The sequence below is a fragment of the Solanum stenotomum genome, chromosome 10 (genome assembly GCF_019186545.1).
Source record: "Solanum stenotomum isolate F172 chromosome 10, ASM1918654v1, whole genome shotgun sequence".
Lineage (NCBI taxonomy): Eukaryota > Viridiplantae > Streptophyta > Magnoliopsida > Solanales > Solanaceae > Solanum > Solanum stenotomum.
This window is the reverse complement of record NC_064291.1, coordinates 55,759,678-55,775,438: the sequence shown is the minus strand read 5'-3', so window position 1 is coordinate 55,775,438 and position 15,761 is coordinate 55,759,678. Positions and strand designations below refer to the sequence as shown.

Sequence of the window (15,761 nt, the reverse complement as noted above, 5' to 3'; positions counted from 1 at the left end):
ACACTGGTATCTTGTCGATGAAAATGTGTCATTAATTGTTTTGAAAACCTTCGATTGATGCGCTTTTGATCAACATTCATTTGTTGTAACACTTGTCTTTAAATTTAAAGCACTTCTCAACTTTCCAATTGTTCGAGCATTTTTCTTCAACTTTCAATTTTGTGGAAACACTTGCCTCCAACTCTTGTTGGCGCACTTTGTCACCAACACTCAATTTCATTAGAACACTTGTCTCCAACTCTCTTTAATACACTTTGTCACAATTTTCATTTTTTTTAACCCAACTTTTTTTATGTACGACTTGACACTTTCATCAATAGTAAGTTTTACGCTTATCAACACGGGTTGTGGTCCAGTGGTGAGACTGTTCTACCCTTAATCAAAGGTTTGGGTTCGGTTCTTGGGTATGAATTTTTTTTTGTTGGGAGCATTACCCCAAATGAGCCCCGCAGTGCACGATTTGGATTTGGGAGCGTTACCCTCAAATGAGTCTTATAGTGCGTGATTCGAATTTAGTTAAAGCTCTAATACGGGCTCCGAATATCGAGGTGGGAAGTAATACGTTTGCATACAAACTTTTCATTGTTTATATTTTTTTTCTATTTATATATATATATATAGATGCTTGAGAATGTCGAAAGGTAAAGTAGACCAACAAAATTACATGAAAGAAAATTATTTTAAAAGATTCACACTATATAATACTAGTTGATTTGGTAGACTTTACATTTATGTTTTTTATTCGTCATGGACTTTTTTTTTTTTTGTATTTTGTAAAAAATAGTAGGTTAACAGAAAATACATATAACTTGTTGTGTTGAAGTGTCAATCTATGGAGTATTGGACTGTAATTGTTTCAAATAGAACGAAATGAGTAATGATGATTCATATAGTTGATTTTAACTGCTTTTAAGGCACGATTTTCCTTTTAACTTTGAGTGACTAGCTCAATGGAACAAGATGCATGCATCAAACTTTTTATTTCTTAAATTTCGTGGTTAAACTAAGACAAATACAAACAAATAGAATATTATATTAGACTAGTTATAATAGAGTTTTTGGCTAAAATCATCCCTCAACTATGACTCAAATCTAATGTATATTCTTATATTATCTAAGTGAGCAAAAAACATCCTTATACTATCCAAAAAATAACAAGAATCATTCTCCAGTCTATTTTTAGTTGAGAAACTAATTGAACCAATAATAAAAAAATAATTTGGTCATGTCTTAGCCATGACGAGAAGATCAAAATTACCTAAAAAAAATGAGATATGAATAGGAAATGAATCTTTCACTCTCAGAATTTAAATTATGTGTGTTGTTAGTTTATATGTTTTTTGCATCATCAAGTAAATTGACTTGCAACAATACATAAGTTTTGAAATATTTATACAGTAGGTTCCGATGGTTAGAAAGATTATTTAAACAAATTCATTTTAAAAATATTACGTCCAACTATTTAAAGATTTTCTTTAATAAAATATTTAGTACGTATGTACATTATACACAATGCAATTCACATTTTATACAATGTACAAAATGCTGGAAATTTAGTGAAATTACGTAGGCGTTTAGTTATGAAAATAAAAAAATAGTTATTTTATTTGAAATTTTTGAAGTTCGGGTTGTATTTGGCCATACTTTTTACAAAGAATATATAGAGTTTGGATATATTTTGTATGAATATGATCTAAATCCTCCTCAATTTCTAAAAATTAGAAAAATCACCCAACTTGACTAGCTTAACCGTGTGTACATATATTCATTCGACTTTACACATTTTTTTGTTGGTGGTGTGAGTTCCTTAAAAAAATAGACAGAAATATGAATCTTGCAACTTTTTGGATAATGCAAGGATATCTTTTGTTCACTTATATATCACGAGGATGTACTTCAAGTTTAAGTCCTATTATACCAATGAAAGTAATTAAGCTGAGAGTCTATTGAAAACCATCTTTCTATCTCTACGAGGTAGAATAAGATCTGCATATCGTCTACCCTCATTTAGCCCCACTTGCGGGATAACACGGGGTATTTCGTAGTTGATACAACGAAAGTAACTAAATTCACTTCCATATCACTACCAAAATGTGATCAAAATGCAATGTAAAAATTCAAGATTTCTCTGCATAAGACTATCCACCAAATCAAAACTAGCAATTCCAAAAAGCAATGCATTGTCTCACAAACTCAAGTTTGATATAAACTCGAACAGACGAAAATCAATTATGTCTCTCTACAAACAGCATTAAAAAATTGAGTTTATATGAATGCTAGAGTGGGTATACCCGCATTACAACTACATCCTCTCGACGATAAAGAATTGAACTAGGTAAGCTTTATTGCCATGGTTCAATGTACTTCTCCAAGATCACTAGTTATACTGGCGATCATCGCACAAAATGAAGAAAAGGAGGGGACATTTGATGCAATAATGTACCACCGATATACCTGAAATAAAGATTCTTTTCCTTGTTCACCAAAATTATGGCCTGGTAAATTGGTAAACACCTCAAGTTTAGATTAATCAAGATATAAGAGCAAACAAATTCAGAAGGAATGAAAATATACAGGTGTTATATTTACCACACACCTTAAACTATATAGCAGCCTTCATCCAGATGAAAAAAAGATTCAGAAAGATATGTTATTCCTCTTCGGGTTGGAATTCAAGATCTAATTTCCTCTTCAAATGCGATCTGTCAGCGCTGCAGGTGAAAAAATGTTGAGGAGATTTACAATGATAGCACATCAAAGTAGTAAAAGGTTTATATAAAATGACTAAATAACAACTTCATGCATATCGAAGCTCTTGTTAATTGTTAGTGGTATCAGTATTAGCATTCATATATACTCGTTGCCTGGCGTAGAATCTCAAGAGCAATCATCTTAGTAATGGTAGCACACACCAGATATATCCTTAGAAAATAATCCACCAAAATAACATCTGTTTTAGGTCTACATTTTTATGGAAAAAAGCTTATACCTTCGGAGCTACAGTAACTTGACCACTAGATGGACATCCCTCCCCTCATTTTTTCCTGTTATCGCCTACACATGTGGTTTCGAAGAACACAAGTCCCATTTTTTGTGAACAATACCGTGCTATGTATACAAACTAAAAACCAAGACGTGCATATGGTATCTTCCTGCACAAGTTGAGTATATCAAGGTCGGCTACAAGGCCAAAACAATACTGCTTCTATTGCCCTTCTGTCTAATGAATTAACAATTTCGCAACGCACTAATGAACAAAAGAAGGCAAATTTTGAAGTAAAAAATTTGAACTCTTAATAGAACAGCTCATATATTAATAAAAATATGCATCCGAGACTTATTTCCCTACATGGATTCTATGACAAACAGCTGGGAGAAATTGCAATAGTTCCTAGTTAGAATGAACTCAACAGTAAAATAGACAAAAACAATGATTTTGTTAATCAACTATTCTAGTACGTTGCTCCAGTTGATCCGAGAATCAATATAGTTTGATTACTTGAGCACAACCAGTGTGTGAGTTCAAAGGCAATACATAAGCCAACAGGATAACAACAATGGCATATTATCAATCAAGAACAACACATGTAGCCATGGTTAGTAGAAGCTATTGCAAGGCATATCAGCTAATACCTGTTAATGGTCGGTCTAGTAGGTGGTTTCATCCCAAAGACTGAGAAATCCAGTGACATGGGTACTTGTTCACTCCTCTCACCAGCAGAATGTCGGATCTCATTTTCATGGTCCTCCATCTTTTCTGGATGCACATTTGCCTCGAATCCTTCGCGATGAGGCATCACTCTTCTTGACTTTCTTGGTGGAGACAATACCACAGGACCATCATGTGGATTGAGATCTGACACCTTAGGATTTCCAGGCTCTCGCTTAGGGGGAGGTCTTGGAAGCAGAGCTGGTTCCGTAGGTGGAGGTCCTGATGAGAAGTACCTAAAGGACGGAAAAGTTCAGAACCCACATCAACCGCAAGTGTGCAAACTAAACAAGATGAAGAATAAACATACCTATGCTCCAATGCTTGCTGTGCTGAGATCCTAGCTTTTGGATCGTAAGTAAACATCTTTGACAGAAGATCCAGGCAATCATCAGTAGCCGTTGGAAACAGTGTTTTGAATGGCTGTCCAGGGACATATTGGTACTCAACATAATCCGGCAAGTAGACCATATCATGCCACTGTGAAGGCTTTGGGGTCCCAAAGGCCGCAAAAATCTTCCCTAGCTGATCAATATCACTGTTTCCCTAATATAGTCACAGATTTCAAAACAAATTATTGGCTAAAATAACAACATGCAGATAGGAGTAGTGAACGTAGCATATAAAGTGCAACAGAAGTTCAAATAGTTATTGAAGAGCTTATCATAAAAAAGGACCATCATAGGAACATGGAAGCGAAAAAATGTTCAGTCTAGCTCAATAAGTAACTTGCTTTTCACTATGGCTTCATTTTCAACTGCACATGAAGTTTTCTAGAACAGAACGGGAAGGACAATTACTTCACAGCTTTTATTCTTCTACTGAAACTTTTGTAAATTTAACGAGAACACATAAAGGAAGACAAAGTAAAGAAAATTAGTGGGCAAGTTCTTCAAAGAATAATAACAGGGCAGATCATGAACATTTGGATGATATGTCTTCCATTGCAAAACCCACTAACCAAAACAAGCAAGAGACCAATTTAGCTTCAGAGGAGAAGTATAATCATGACATAGACATTCACCTGCAAAAATGGTCGCCGCAGGAGAAGCTCTGCAAAGATACATGCAGCGGCCCAAACATCTACTCCAGGTCCATACTGCTTCGCACCAAACAATAACTCCGGTGCTCTGTACCACCGGGCAAAAACCTAAAAGTATCCAACCAGATTAAAAGGTAAATGTTGTTTAGACTATTTCCAACAGTAAAAGAAGTAGAGAGAGCATTATATGAAAATGGAAAATATGATTTATGAACTCTCCCATTTAAAATATTAAATAAAGAAAGAATAAAGAAACAGGATTCTACTGCTATATCTGCACTATTTTGACAACATCCTGCTCAAATTTGTACGCATACCACAATACAACAATTCCTAATTCTCCAAAAACAAGGTCATATATTCAATAATTTGCATGTATTTTTCACAGTAGAATGAAATGCATACACCAAATAAGTGAATACATACAAATCTGTGAACAACAGTTATTAACACAAGAATTGAAATCGTGTACTGTTCAACACTGGCTATATAGAAAGATACGAGTAACTTTGTCAACTTTGATCATCACAAATATAAAAGGGTGTAGCATTGGATCACATTTCGTTTTTTTGTTTTTTGAATTAGACATTTTGATAAAAGAACAAAGACAACCCTTATTTGGTATATTAGACATCCTCTAAAGAAAGTCTAAATTTCAAAAACAGATACCTCCATTGATTAGAACACTGGGAGAAACTAATAACTCCACTTCCATAAGAAATAAATCAAGGGTAATTTTATTATGTGGCTCATATATCAACTATCCCCCCCCGAAGAAATTTCCACTAGGAGAACCATAATTTGAAGCAAAAAATAGCAAGATAGAAAAGTAACTTTTGACATTTATGCTCCAAGAGTTGCAAGGTTAACCTTCACATTTGATCATTCAAGTAGAATAGGCCAGCATACCTGATGTGTGAATCTTCTGTCAGGGCTACCAAATATACGTGCTAATCCAAAGTCAGCAAGCTTAAGCTGCCCATCAGGTCCAATCAGTAAATTGTTTGGTTTCATATCTCTGTCAGGAAAACACAGCAAATATTTAAGGAAGCTGAACACAAGTTGGAATCTAGTGAAATCAAGAATATACAAGGAAATACCTATGCAAGACCCATTTCTTGTGACAAAAAGCAAGACCTTTTAATGTCATCTGGATATAAGATTTTATATCCGCAGGTGAGAGGAAGATATTCCTATCACGAATCACAGCCTCAAGATCTGTCTCCATGAACTCAAACACAAGGTGCAAGTTTCCTTTGTGTGGGAAGCACTCAATCAATTCGATAACACTGGGATCCTTCAGCTCTTTCAATAATTTGATTTCCCTCAGGGCAGTAAAATTCACCCCTTCCTTCTGTTTCCCAAGACGAATTTTCTTGATAGCAACAACCTGGCCACTCTGCAGAAAATGAAATTAAAGCATACATCAGATATATCATTATTTCAATACAAAATGCAACTAAATGTTTAATCAGTTAATTACTATGCCTTGATCCAAAATCATAACTAGTTGGGGCCCATTATATGAGTCCTTTAAACCATTCCGCATTATCCAAGCTCATTTCACTGCAATACTTCTAAATAGTTTGTCTTTCAAGGCAATTAACCACTATGTTAAGAGGTTCTCAAAATCACACGCTTATCTATATAGCCTAGAAAATTATGCCTTGTAGAGATTAATAACAAATAAAGGCAACCCGGTGTACTAAGCTCGCTATGCGTAAGGTCCGGGGAAGGGCAGAACTAGAAGGGTCTATTGTACGCACCTTTACCATGGATTTCAGCAAGAGACTGTTTCCACAGCCCAAATCCATGACCTCTGGGTCACATGACAACAATTTTACCATATACCCCAAGGCTCAATTCAAGATTATTAACAAAAGGAATTCAAAAATCACCAGAATACATCTAAGATTTAGCACAAGATCTAGCACTAACAAAATATTATTTTTTTTCCTTTTTTTGTGTGCAATTCTAAAGCTTACCTTAACTTACAATTCAACTTTGCACGATAAAATTAAATGAAACACATTTCAGAATTCATAAACATCAATAATAAATCAATCAGTCAACTATGATTATGTTGAAAGTCAAACTACAACAATCCTCCTCCTTTATGGGGACGGGACTTGGGACTTCTTTATTAGGGATCCGAATGGGCTCTGTGAAGCGTGGAGATAGATAGAAATCAACAAACATGGCATTAATTATTGAATCCTAGAATTATTGAAACCAAAGATGGCAAATGTAAAATGAACACATACACGAGCTCACACTAGCATCATTTTCTTTGTGTTTAAATTATAAACTTACACAGCTTAATCTTCAGCTATTCAACATGAAAAAAATCAAAATTCAAATGGGTTATGTGAAGCTAGGATTCCATGGCATTGATTGATAATATAAATCCTAGAATAATTGAAACCAAATATGGAGATTGAAAAACACAGACACACCAACTAGCTAGCACAAACCTTATAATCTTCAACCATTAGACATGACAAAATCAAAATTAAACAATAAAAAAAACATGAAATCATAGAATCAACCCAACCACATCATGAATTGAACAAAACCCCAGAATTCATGAAACCAACAACAACAACAACATACCCAGTGAAATCCCACTAGGTGGGGTCTGGGGAGGGTGGAGTGTACGCAGACCCTGCCACTACCTCGTAGAGGTAGAGAGGCTGTTTCCGAGAGACCCTCAGCTCAAGTACATCAAAACCAAGTAAAAGGCGAGGAAAACATTGTGTAAAACATCACATCCAATAAGAAAGATAATTATAATCGACAAGGAGACAACAACATCAATAAAACAATGAGAGAAGTGAAACGCAATAAAAACCAGAAGACTATATGTAACACAAACCAGAACTGCAAGTGTAAGGCAAGGACTACTACAAACGCTAACAACCCATACTCTCGCAAGGGAGGACAACACTCTAGCCCTACTAACCTACAACCTTAATACGTGACCTCCACGCTTTCCTATCTAGAGTCATGTCTTCGGTAATGCGAAGCTGAGCCAAGTCCTGTCTAATCACCTCTCCCCAATACTTCTTAGGCCTACCTCTACCCCTCCGCGTACCCTCTACAACCAGCCCCTCACACCTCCTCCCTGGTGCGTCTGCGCACCGTCTCCTCACATGTCCAAACCATCTCAGTCTCGCTTCTCTCAGCTTGTCCACCACAGAGGCCACTCCCACCTTCTCCCGGATAACTTCATTCCTAATCTTATCACTCCTAGTGTGCCCACACATCCATCTCAACATCCTCATCTCCGCAACATGCATTTTCTGGACATGTGAGTTCTTGACTGGCCAACACTCCGCTCCATACAACAAGGCCGGTCTAACTACCACTCTGTAAAACTTACCTTTAAGTCTAGGTGAAATTTTCTTATCACACAAGACCCCAGAGGCGAGCCTCCATTTCATCCAGAATTCATGAAACCGAATACTCCAAAAGAAAAAAGGAGAAACACCCCACAAGAGTATACACAAAGTTACCTTCCTACCAATAGCCTTGTACATAACACCATCAGTACCTTCGTAGAGAACCTCTCGTTTCAGGTAATTAACTACTACTTTTCCAGCCAATAATTTCTGTACTTCTGACATTGTTCCGTCTTCTAAATTTTTTTACGGGTTTTGCATTTACCTCATGCTAAACTATTCTACGCAGAATGGGAACTACACTTTTGGTTGTAGTATACGTGTGGATAAATAGAGTAATGTTACTAGTTTCAAAAAAAAAATGAGTGTATGTATATTCGACATACGATGAAATTGCTAAGTTTTTATCAGATTTGTGAAATTGGTAACAAGATGTTTGTTCGAGTGTTTCAGTGAAAGAGTATAAAGGGGGGAAAAGCAATAGGAGTGTATTGGATTTCTTAAATGGAGATTTCATTTTTCACTTACTTAAATTTAAAACAAGTGTTAAATTACATGAAATTGCCATTCATACCTTCACTCTACACTTCCTTTTCTTTTAAATTACATGAAGCACATTGCAGTTTTCATAAACATCAACAAAAGAACAGTCAATCAACGATGATTATGCAGAAATTCAACCTACAGCCATCCTACGGAGACAGGACTTGGAACTTCTTTAACAGGGCTCCGAACGGGCAATGTGAAGCTTGGATATAGATATCAACAAACACGACATTAGTTATAGAAATCCTAGAATTACCGAAACCAAATATTGCAAAATAAAAACACAGCACACCCACGAGCTCGCACAAACACCATTTTCTTTGTGTTCAATTCATAAACTTACACAGCTCAATCTCAACCATTCAACATGACAAAATCAAAATTCAAATGGACTATGTTGAAACTTGGATAACATGGCATTCACTAATCATAGAAATCCTAGAATTATCGAAACCAAATATTGTAAATGAAAAACAAATACACACACACGAGATGGCACTAACAGCATTTTCACTGAGTTCAATTCATAAACTTACACAGCTTAATCTTCAACCATTCAACATGACAAAACCAAATTTCAAATGGACTACGTGACGCTTGGATACCATGGCACCCATTTATTATAGAAATCCAATAATTATCGGAACCAAATGTCGCTAAATGAAAAAAATGCACACACCACAAGCTAGCACAAACAGCTTTTCCTTTTTGTTTCCAATTCAAAAACTTAAGGTAATCTAATAGCTTAGTTGGTTTCCTACACGAACTTTCACCTTATTGACGAGGGTTCGATTCCTCACCTTGTAATCCCCTCCCCCATTTCCCCTTCAAAAATAAAATAAAAACTTAACAAACCTTAATCTTCAACCATTCAACATGAAAAAAATCAAAATTCAAATGGACTATGTGATGCTTGGATACCATAGCATTCATTTAGCTAACACAAACAGCTTTTCCTTTTTGTTTCCAATTCAAAAACTTAACAAACCATCAATCTTAACAGCTCAGTTGGTTGCCTAACTGATGGTTCAATTCCCCTTGCCAAAAAAAAATTAACAAACCTTAATCATCAACAATTCAACATGAAATATCAAAATTCAAAAAAAACCAAACCACCCTCATGAATTTAAACATAAACCCTAAAACCCACAAAACCAAATACTCCAAATGAAAAACAGAGAAACACCCACAAAATGTATACACAAAAAAGTTACCTTCGTATCAATAGCCTTGTAAACAACACCATAAGTACCTTCACCAAGAACTTCTCGCTTCAGATAACGATCTGCAGCTTTCCTATTCATAGCCAACAATTTCTCCACTTCAGACATCGTTTTCTTCCGATTATTCACAAATTTTTATGGGTTTTGCATCCGCCGCACTGCTAAACTGTTCTACACAGCTAATCGAAGTATATATATGCTCAACATACCATTGAATTGGTAAGTTGCTTATGAGATTTCTGAATTTGCTAACAAAGTGTTTGTTCAAATGTCTCACTGAAAGAGTATAAAGGGAAAAAAAAAATTGGAGCGTATATGATTTTATTTTTATTTTTTATAAAATAATGGAGAATTCATTTTTCACTTTAATTTAAAACAAGGTGTTAATATTACATGAAATTTTGTATTCACACCTTTAATCTATAGTCTATACTCTTTTAAATGATATGCATGTTGTGTGTTATCGAATCATACTAATTTATCATGATTAAGTTATAGAATATACAGAGTAAGAAGAGATTATAGTGATAATAGTTTAAATAAGAATGTACAAAGAGAAATGTCTGGTGTGGTAATTAAATTAGTGTAAATATTGAAAGTAGGTAACTTTTAGCTCTGATGTCGTTATAGTTTCATTAATGGATTTTTGACGTATATGGAGAAGTTGGTTTGTTCGAGAAATTTCTACTTTTCTAGCTATTTCTAAGATGATTGGGTTTTTGTTCGGGAATTTATATATCGGGAGAAGTAAGACATTCAAGAATTTCTAATTTAGAGGAAATTCTAAATTGTCTGTAAATACATATGAGTCTCGTGAAGACTTGAATCTAACCTGACACAATATATGCGTTATTTTCATGTTTGAGCATGTGAAATGTCATTTCAATCTATTTTTGTTTTAAAATGATACGTAAAATTTTATTCTAGCACTTATAATCTATGTGTATTTATTCCATTTTTAACGCGCTTTTTTGATATCCTTCTCCGTTATTATTCGTTTTTCTCTACATTTATCACAAATTATTTTTTTCTCTACGTAATTTGAAATTGCATCATTAAAGATATATAGCGGAATCAGAATTGGGGAGAAGAAGAATAGAGGGCGTGGAGTTTCCTATTTTAGATGAAAATACTTTTTTTTTTTTAAAGAAATTCAATGGCATTCTCTAATTTTGAGTGTATATCTATAAATTTTGACCAAATTAAATATTATATTATTTTATAATTAATTACACTAAACACTCATATAATATGACTCAATTTTACACGTACCACTTGTATTTTAATTAAATTAAATGACGAACTTATATTTTAAGTTAAACATTTTACAAAGTTTCTCTTATGAAATTCTAAGACGAAGATTAAATGTCGACGCAAAATTTTATTCATGCCTCTAAAGAAAAAATAACAAATCTTTTTTAAAATGTTTATCTTTCGAATAGGAAATGAATATAAAGTATTTAATAAAATATACCGACTATTAATAATAACTTTTCTATACTTTGATTTAAGTTATTTGTTATTTTTTTAATTATATTATTTTATTATGTAAAAAAATATTTACCATTCTATTTCAAATTATCTAAAATATTCTGAATTTGATGGAAGTTTCATTTTCGTATGATTATCACTTTATAAAAAGACTTAAACGTCTTTAGAATAACATTACAGGGAATGTAAATGTAAGCATTTCATAGTATAAAAAGTGTAAATATCATATATATATATGAGAATCTTAGGCCCGTCTATTTGGCATCACCACAAACCAGAATTCCTTGTTATTTATTTATTTTCAAAACTGGTCTTTCCCTTTCATGAAAAGTTGTGGCTTTTATAAAAAGTTGTGACTTTAATGAAGAGTTGTAACTTTTATGAAAAATTGTGACTTTTATGAGAAGTTGTAACTTTTATGAAAAGTTGCGACTTTAATGAAGAGTTGCAACTTTTATGAAAAATTGTGACTTTTATGAAATGTTGTGACCTTCCTGAAGGGTTGCAACTTTTCTAAATAGTTATAACCTTTCTGATAAGGCAGAATAAACATTTGTTCACACTACTCTTTGTTGTATATAAATAGAGGAATTTCCCGTCATTTTAAAATAACGAAAACTCTAAACCTCTTCTTCTTTTTCTTCTTCTTCACAATTAAATATTTCTGTATTTTGCTCCGGTTGAGTGGTTCACTGACACCATTGCTTATTGCTTATGTTACAGATCCTTGTATGTATTTTTACAATCATTAATTTATGCTTATGTTATTAAGGATAAATGATAAGATATAATAATTTTCATTTTCCTTTACATTATTAATGTTTGTTACTACGTAATCTTGTATGTAAGATAATATAGTGTTTTAGTTTTAATGTCTAATAGGTTTTAAATATTATTTTATAAATTTCGTGCCATTAAATTTCCACGCGCGGCGCGGATAATTTTACTAGTTTTATGTATATGTGAATCCATAATATCAATCAATGGTTTTGGTTAGATAAATTTAAGTTATAGTTTAATGTAATCAATACAAGAGAGTAACATGTAATAAATATGAAGAATATGCTCTTTACAAAATACTTTTTTAGTTTGTTTTCATGTATCTATTTTAAACTTTGCATGTTCCTTAATAAATAATGATTAAAATGTGTAGTTTATTCAATACACATATTAATTAATATTAAGGGTAAAATAATTTTTTTTTTTGATATATTAAAAACAACCGATAAAATGAAAATCTATTTTTAAAACAAATAAAAACAAATATCTATTAAAATCTTATAGTAGCCCAGCCATCGAAGTCGGTATGTCCGAGTGGTTAAGGAGACAGACTTGAAATTTGTTGGGCTTCGCCCGCGGAGGTTCAAGTCCTGCATGCATCTTAATTTTATTTTTGTTATGTTATGTACTCGTTCCGAGTTTTTCCTGATTACGATTTTAGTGCTTCGATTATCATATTATTTCATCGTTATTATTGTTCTTTCTTGTATATGTTGTATATTGCTTTTCATTTCGCTTTCTTTCGTTGTTATTACAGTGTATTGCGTTTTTAGTGTTTCGATTATCATGTTATTTCGTTGTCATTACTATTATTTCTTTTGTATGTTGTATACTTCTCTTTATTTCGTTTTATTTAATTGTTGTTATTGCTTTCGTTTTTATATTTACTTTTTTTGAAATGTTTTATTTAAATCGAGTATCTAACGAAAACAACCTTTGAAACAGGGGTAATTAAGGGTTGCATATATTATATCATCCTCATACGGTATGGGTCATACCCCACATATAAAATTACACTTAATATGTTATTGTTACTTCTGCTTTTCTCTTGTATTTATCGATATTCATTATTTTGTGCTTGTTTTTCCCTAAATTAATCCACATATAAAATTACACTAAATATGTTACTGTTATTTCTGCCTTTCTCTTGTATTTATGGGTATTCATTAATTTGAGCTTGTTTTTGCCATAAATTAATATATAGTCATTTCATTTTGACCCTATCAAGTATTAGAAAAAAGTTGTCTCTATGTGACAACTTTGAGTCGGGGAATCATCCACTAATACTTACGTTACGATATTTTTCATCGGGAATCATGTGATCCTATAGACATTGCTTGAACATGAAATATTTTGTGTATCAAACTAAAAAACTATGAACGATTCAAAATTTCAATGTTCAGTTACATAAAAGGCTCACATAAGGCCTGCCTACATCGAAAGTTCCAAAAAAAATGGTTCGTAACGTATAGAAAATATATGTTAATAATTGTTTGATTAGTAACCGTAATTGTATTGTTTTGACAAAGAAACGTGCATTACCTTCTTAAGCAATAAACGGTGGGAAAAAATATGTTTTTTTAAATCAATTTGTTAAATTTTATTTTTATTTAGAAAAAACAAATTCCAAGAAAATAATCAATGTAATAACTCATTTTTCCAAGAAAATTTATTTTTATTTTTTAAATGGTATTAATTAAATGATATAAAAATCATCTTATTAAGTGGCAAATAAATACTTGATAAATATTATAAATATTTATAAATTTTAAAAGGTATTGATTAGATGATTTTAAATTTTTACTCGAAATAAATTATAATATTTATTTGTGTGGTAGTGAATCGTTTCATCTTTTTGCGCGTAGAGGTCCATTGAGATATCCATAATTAAAAAAAAAAAATCATCATCGATTAATGATTTTCACTGACATTCAAAATAATAAAGCTATAACTAAAAATAGCTAAAATGGATTTCATAATTTCGAAAAATTATATACTAATTAAATTAAAGATTTTTTCAAAAATATCTTGCAGACTGCTTTGCTTCAACTTGAAACTCTCTTTTATATAAGAGAAAAAAAATAATATAATGCAAATAGAAATTAATTGTTTATACTTTTTTAATTAATTACATAGTGTTATAAGGGTGTGTGGGGGGGTGGGGGGGGGGATGCATGTGATTTCCAAAGAGATAATTAAAGGCAATGGCCTAACCATTGAAAAGCAAAAAAAAATTAATGAGATTTCACACCCAACTACTCAAACTTCTCCTATAAATATGTATGTATTTTCTCATCGTATTCTCATTCTAAACATTCATTTTTCCTTGTATATAATAATATATGTTGTATAGCAACATTTTTTGCTCATCATATATAATTTTATACTTTTGATTCATATTTTTTTCCATATATGTAATGTTTTAGATGATAAAAGGTCATCTAGAGGTGTTAGTATACATTTCTTATTTCGTTTAGTTGTTATTACTTTTGCATGTTAATGTGTTTTACCATTTTCCTCATTTAGATGGGATTGATATACCTTTCTTCTGCGTATATACTATCTTTTGAGTAGCATACTCAACTTGTGGATTATACTGATATTCATATAGTTGATTTTATCCTGTTCGAGGGAGATTAAAATTTTGAAGGTAGAGCTCTTCTGAATTTCAAAGAGGATCTAAGAGGGAAAATTGAGCTGCTGATCTATGGATCCCTCAATCCTATCTATTCTCAAATTAATTTTAGATAGGTTTGTGGTTTGCATATATCAGGAGCTGCATTTACTCTTCTAGGATCCTTATTGGAATGAAGGGAGCTCTACGCTTGATAACCTAATCTTTTTCTATGTAATGATATGATGGACATATATAATTTTCTCATGTTTAATTAAAGGTTTTGAATTCGATCTTTGAAAACAAATTTCTTTGATAGAAAACGTCTTTATGTTCTTTAATTAGTCTTACATGCTGTAACTTCGGATCAGTCCTTGAGAACTTTCTTCTTCATTTTTAAGGATGATGTAACGTCTGCGTATATACTATCTTTTGCATACTTTGCTTGTGGATTATACTAATATTTATATAGTTGATTTTAACTTGTTCGAGGAAGATTAGAGTTTTGAAGGTAGAGCTCTTCTGAATTCCAAGGAGGATCTAAGAGGGAAAATTGAGCTGTTGATCTATGGATCCCTCAGTCCTATCTATTCTCAAATTAATTTTAGATAGCTTTGTGATTTGCACATATTAGGAGCTGCATTTACTCTTCTAGGATCCTTATTGGAATGAAGGGAGCTCTACACTTGATAACCTAGTTTTTTCTTTCTTCTAGGTAATGATAGGATGGACATATATAATTTCTTCATGTTTAATTGAAGGTTTCAAAATCGATCTTTGAGAAGAAAAAAGTGATAAAAAATGTTTTTGTCATTTAATTAGTTTTATGCGTCTTAACTTCTAATCAATCATCGAGTCCTAAATGAGGTATCGAACGTCTAATAACAAAAAAAATTACTAGTTTTTCTTCTTCTATATATTATCACTGAAGATTGTGATGGGATGAGATCAAACC

At 32.5% G+C, this 15,761-nt stretch overlaps 1 protein-coding gene across 1 annotated transcript; it reads right to left on the bottom strand.

The window, feature by feature from the left end:
• Positions 1-2,139: 2,139 nt before the first annotated feature.
• On the bottom strand, positions 2,140-10,211 carry LOC125842440 (cyclin-dependent kinase D-3-like). Its single transcript, XM_049521732.1, has 8 exons — positions 9,913-10,211; positions 5,852-6,150; positions 5,661-5,769; positions 4,734-4,859; positions 4,020-4,255; positions 3,634-3,945; positions 2,597-2,711; positions 2,140-2,495 (listed from the first exon to the last, which is right to left on the bottom strand). Exons 1-7 carry the CDS (start codon positions 10,027-10,029, stop codon positions 2,651-2,653), a joined length of 1,260 nt encoding a protein of 419 aa, XP_049377689.1. The 5' UTR covers positions 10,030-10,211; the 3' UTR covers positions 2,140-2,495; positions 2,597-2,650.
• Positions 10,212-15,761: the final 5,550 nt, after the last annotated feature.